We start from the raw sequence: 6000 nt of genomic DNA on the forward strand, positions 1-6000 counted from the left end.
ATATTAACCTGCCTGCACTCTACCTTGCTCTGGTGTCCTTCTCTGAACACCTCCATCATATGTGAGGTTTATATCAAGGGAGAGAGATTTTATGGTAGTAATAGCCCAGTTATGAAAAGCCCTCCCCAGCTTTGCTGTTTTTAGGCCCTGGGGTGTGGGGGACTGCTCAGGCAGTGTAAGCTCTCTTATTCTTAATTACACTTTCATAGAATATACATATTTTTTAAAAGAGGGAAGAGTGGCTGGGTGCAATAAACTCATCGAGTATCTTGAAGAGAGGGGCTGTTCTTCAGGTCATAATTTTGGTGAGAAATGGGAGGGGCATGCTCACTTTCAGGTATAAGATAGGGAAAGCAGGTTACTGTATCCTTTTGACTGTTGTGTATCCCATTCCCTAGCATTTCCCCCTGACTGGTGCTCCAACATTGATTCTTTGAAGGAAAGTTTCAAGATGGTGAATCGACTCAACTGGTCTAGCATTGAACACTCCCAGTTCTCAGGTGGGTTATCTTATGTTTTGTCACACCTTGTTCTCATCCTTCCATTGCAGATATAACCGACCTTTTTTTCCTCTTGTCAGGAACTCAAAGTGACTTACATCCTCATTACAGGAAAATGGAACATGAAAACATAGAAACAGAGCAAGTCAGTAGTGGCCTCCCGGGCCATCTAGTCTGACCCCTGGCTCCAGCTGGCTCCACTTATGACATGCCTACCATGTGCAGTAATGTGGCGGTGATGATGATCACCAACACCACTTACTGTTATATCCCACCTGTTATCCTCCCGTGAGCTCCTCCACTCTATTTATCCTAACATCAGCAATCCTGTGAGGTAGGTTAGTCTGAGAATGGCCCAAAGTCACCCAGTGAGCTCCATGGCCAAGTGGGGAATAGAACCCAAATCTCCCAGGTCCACAGTCTAATACTCTGGTTATTGCACTGCACAGACTCTTAGACAGCACACTAGTGTGCGGGGAAGGAAGGGGTCCTCCATATACTTAGAGGGAGAAGCAGATATAGAGAAGGAGCTCTTGAGCAAGAACAGAGAACAGTGATGCTTCTTACCTCTCTTTTTACAGAGTTGATGGAGAGTCTGCGCCAGGCTGAGCGTAAGAACTGGACCCTAGACCAGCATCACATTGCCAATCTCTGTGACTCCCTTAATCACTTTCTCACCCAGACTGGTCAGCTCCCTCACCTAGGAGGCCCACAGCAGCCTCCCCGAATCTCCGAGTCCTGTGCCATGAATAGTGGCAAACAAGAGCAGCCGATGAACCAAGGTACTCAGCAGGGTAATCTGGAAGGGCCATGCCAAGACAGCGGGTGGGACTTAATAGTATAATAACTGAATAGCACAGTCAGATATCCAGGGTGACTACAACCATATTCTGGCCATGCCTAGGCCCCTCTGGCCTGAGTGCACTAATTATAGCACTAAGTACCAATATCTTAAAAAAGCTTTGCTAAACATGTTGCATAGTTCACCAGCCACAGAACCTGTAGTAACATGGAAACAGAGCGAGTCAGAAGGGGTCCCCCGGGCCATCTATTCTGACCCCTGGCTCCAGCTGACTCTGTTCATGACATGCCCACCATGTGCTTGTCCAGCCTATCTTTGAACACCCTCATCGATGGGGCCTCCACCACCTCCCGTGGAAGCCCATTCCATACCCTCGGGGTCCTAACTGTCAGGAAGTGCTTCCTGGCATCCAAGTGGAACCTTTGCTCACTGAGCTTTGCTCCATTGGAGCGCTCCCTGCCTTCCTCTGCAGGGGAGAACAGGTCTCTACCCACCTCCATGTGACATACCTGTATGTCACCAGCATATCCCCTCTGAGTCTCCTCCATGTTGAAGAGACCCAGTTCCCTCAGTCTCACCTCATACGGCATCCCCTGCAAACCGGCCACCATCCTTGTGATCCTACTTTGCACTGACTGTAACCTGTCTATATCCTTCCTGTAATGAGGGACCCAAAACTGAACACAATACTCCAGTTGCAGGTGCACCAGAGTCGTATATAGTGGTAGTAATACCTCTCTCGATCTAGAAGCCACACTTCTGGCTATGCAACCAAGGGTGATGTTCGCCCTCTTGACCACCACATCACACTGCTGACTCATGTTTAGCCTGCAGTCAACCAGCATCCCGAGGTCCCTTTCACAAGTGCTGCTCTCCAGGCACTTGTCACTAACCTGTACTTATGACACCTATTCCTATGTCCCAAGTGCAAGACCTTGCACTTATTCACATTGAACGCCATCCTTTTGTCTCCTGCCCACTTCCATAGTCTGCCCAAATTCTTTTGGATCTGGAATACCTGCTCCTCAGTTGTGGCCACTGCCCCAGTTTTAGTATCATCTGTGAATTTGATCAGCAGACTGTTCATCCCTTCTTCCATGTCATTGATAAAAAGATTAAACAGGATCAGCCCCAGGACAGAGCCTTGGGGGACCCTGCTTGTCACTGGCCGCCATCCCAATGATTCCCCACTAATAGTTACTCTCTGCTTTTGGTCAGTCAACCATGCCCTAATCTATTGGACAGTGCATTGGTCTCTCCCAAAACTCTTCAGTTTCTCAACCAGGATATCATGGGGCACTTTGTCAAAGGCCTTCCTGAAATCCAGGTAAACTACATCCACTGCATCTCCTCCATCTAGCCACCTTGAAACCTTGTCATAGAATTCCACAAGGTTTGTCTGGAAGGACCTGTTATTGCAGAAGCTGTGTTGTGTGGCCGTCAGCCTCCGTTTCCTATCTAGCATCACTAGATCTCTTGCTATTATGAGCCTTTCCATTGTTTTTCCTACAATGGACGTAAGGCTAACTGGTCGGTAATTCCCCATGTCCCTTCTACTACCCTTTTTGAAAATTGGGACCACTGACGCCACCCTCCAGTCCTCTGGAACTTCACCCATTCTCCACGAGGCCACAAGAATGGAGGCCAGTGGGCATGAGAGACCCCTGCCAACTCTCGAAGTACTCTCAGGTGTAATCCGTCAGGGTCTGTGCCCCTAAGTCCCCGGCCTCATCTAATCTCCTATGTGGATCTCCCCTGTCCTGCTTTGGGGAGAACACAGAGGCAAAATAGTCATTTAGCATCTGTGCCTGTTCCCTTGTATCAGTCACTGGATCTCCTTCCTCCTTATGTAGCGGTCCCACTACTTGTCTCCCTTTCCTCTTCCTAGTATGTATGTATGCATTTATTTATAAAATTTGTATGCCGTCCAGTTAGTTACATCTCTGGACGGCTTACAGCATAAATAAATTGACAACCCATTCTGGCTGCAAGTTATAAAATACAATAATAAAATTCAATATTAAAACATATTAAAATGTTGATTAAATAAAAAGGTCTTAACCTGACGCCGAAAAACATATGACAGCACCAGGTGGACCTCTCTGGGGAGTGCATTCCATAGTCAGGGCATCACCGCAAAGAAGGCCCTCCTCCGGGTACTCTGTCTCCTAACATCTTTCACAGAGGATTCCTGGAGGAGGGCTTCTGTTGCCGATCTCAAGGGGCGGGAGGGCAAATAGGGAAAAAGGCGTTCCTTTAGGTATCCTGGTCCCAAGCCGTTTAGGGCTTTATAGGTATTGAATTGAGCCTGGACTTCGATGGGAAGCCAATGGAGCTGATAGAGGACTGGGGTTATATGAGAATAACGCCCAGTCCCCAACAGCATCCTGGCAGCTCTATTTTGAGCCATCTTAAGTACCCGGACTGTCTTCAAGGGCAGCCCATAGTAGGTACGTGTCTGTGCATAGCTACAAACATTGTTTTTACAGAGATATTAAAATGCATTTCAAGATCGCATCCATGTATGTTCTTTCCAAAGAACAAGACTTTGAATCATTTGTCAGTCTTGCTACAGTGAAAGAGACTCAGGAAAATTTAATTAGGAAACTGATGAATACTGGAGAACAACTCATAATGAACTGTTCTGCACAAAGCCTATTCATAATGCACTCATTATACTCCCAAAGGTAGGAAAAAAGCATTTATGTGGCTTTTGTTAAGAGATCAGAAACATTCACAGAGAACATTTGGAGTCAAAGGCTGTTTTTCAGAGGATTTTGAAGGAATCCCAGCCCTCTCACTTCTAGAATGAGATTGCATTGTGTGAATTATCCCATGATTAACCTATCTCTGTAGAGTCAACAGTCGTCTGTAATATCAGACAAAATACTTGGCTGAGATTAGACTGTCCAGAATATCCAAATATTTAACTATTTTGACTTCAAACTATATCTCACTTTGTTTAGACTTGGAAAGAATAATAATAGCACAGATTTGTAAATAACTACTGCTCTGTTTTCCTGTGGCAAGTAAGAAATGCTTTCCAAATTGACAAATTTGTTTTCTTTCAGATGTTTTGATGTGGCAGAAAAGAACTTTACATTGATATGTAGAGATAGGCAGGCTAGTTTAAAAAGTGTTTCTGAGCTAGTAACTTTTGTGGGCCTACTATCATGGTTGGATTAGTACATTTTTTTAAAACCTAATAGGAAAAGATGAAGGAGGTGATGAGAGTTGATGCAGCAGATTTAGTACTCAGAAATATAGTGACTGGTAGACAGATGGATGAGTTCAGCCTATGAGGAGGAGATAGTTTGCAGTGAAAACAGCTATGTAGGTTGTTTTTGTTTCCTCCTTTGTTGATTTTGCAGAATATGAAAGCTGTATGTATTTTTAGGATGATTTACTTTTTTAAATTAAGTAGGTTGCTAAAAATTGGATTTTCTTATGTAAATCTTAGGAAGAAGCAAATAGCCAAAATACTTTGACTTAAAAGAAACTATCCCTGTTTATGCAGATCCAAGGTGATTCTGTAAGAGTATAGCAAGTATGGGAGAATGGATATATGTCCCTGATCCCCCCTTAGTCCTCTACACTTCTAGACTGCAAGCAGGTACCTGGCATATTGATGGTTCTTTTTCCCTTTTATCTGCTAGTGAACTCTTACGGTCAGCCACAGCCTCCCCATCTCTACTCTGGGCCATCTCCAATGTACCAGATTTCCACCCAGGACTCACCAGGGTATAATCGTCCAGGTAAGGAGATAGTGTTGAAGTACCTTCTGAGCAGTCAGTGTTGAAGAGTTGGTAACTTTAATTGAGGCCTGACTTTCAGGGATCGTCCAAACTATCTGTTTCCCCAGATGCACAGAGGTTACTCTCAGGGCACTAGAGTTAGGTGCTCACAAACTCCTTTTTCCATCTTGTGCACACATGCTAGGGTTGGTGGCAGCTCTTTGAACGAAGGAGTGCTGGAAAGAAAATTCCTGATAATTGGAGTACATGGGATATGTATGTTGTCCCCAGTGCCTTGGAGATGAGCTGGTAGTTTGTCATACATCCATGTTCACTAAATTTTGAAGAACAGGAAATCTGTGGGTGTAAAGTATGAACAATATCAAGTCTTCAAGTCTCTGTTTCTCTTGGTTGAAGACCCTAATAACGGCATTTACTTCCTGCCTTTGTTTACTCTTGCAAGAAGCCAGGGCAATTTCCATGGTTCCCCTTTCCACTTTATCCTCACAACAACCCTGTGAGGTAAGTTAGGCTGAGAGTCAGTGGCTGGCCTAAAGTCATTCAGTGAACTTTATGGCTAAGTGGAGACTAGAATCTGGGTCCCCCAATTCCCACTACAGTGCTCAAACCACTATACTACACTGGCTCTCATTAGTTATAACTACCCAACCTTTAGTGATCTCCCCAGTTATGCACTCCTTTTGTTCTTCTCTTATCTGTACTTTCCTTTGGATACTGTGCTGTTGAAGCATGGCTCATCCAAGATCAACTGGAAGTAGAACTGTAACTTTGTTTCTGCACAGCATGGTATCCTCATAATATTCTGAAATGTTCTGTTCCCAAGAAAAAGAGAAAAGTGACTGAGGATTGCAGCCTTAAAGCAAGATCCTGTGTTCAATTAAAAGTAAATCCCTTTTGGTGCAAATACACTTGGCTGCTTCTGTATGAAGTTTTGATTGTGCAA

At 44.6% G+C, this 6000-nt stretch overlaps 1 protein-coding gene across 4 annotated transcripts in view; it reads left to right on the top strand.

Moving 5' to 3' along the window:
• FOXJ2 (forkhead box J2) overlaps positions 1 to 6000 on the top strand; it is a 68902-nt gene that overhangs the window by 58964 nt on the left and 3938 nt on the right. For all 4 annotated transcript variants that reach the window (XM_044417685.1, XM_044417686.1, XM_044417683.1 and 1 more), the window contains 3 exons: positions 399 to 500; positions 1082 to 1282; positions 4959 to 5057. In XM_044417685.1, coding sequence (XP_044273620.1) covers positions 399 to 500; positions 1082 to 1282; positions 4959 to 5057 — 402 coding nt within the window. The remainder of the gene's footprint in view (positions 1 to 398; positions 501 to 1081; positions 1283 to 4958; positions 5058 to 6000) is intronic.

Source organism: Varanus komodoensis, unplaced genomic scaffold (assembly GCF_004798865.1).
Source record: "Varanus komodoensis strain SLA01 unplaced genomic scaffold, ASM479886v1 scaffold9, whole genome shotgun sequence".
Taxonomy (NCBI): domain Eukaryota; kingdom Metazoa; phylum Chordata; class Lepidosauria; order Squamata; family Varanidae; genus Varanus; species Varanus komodoensis.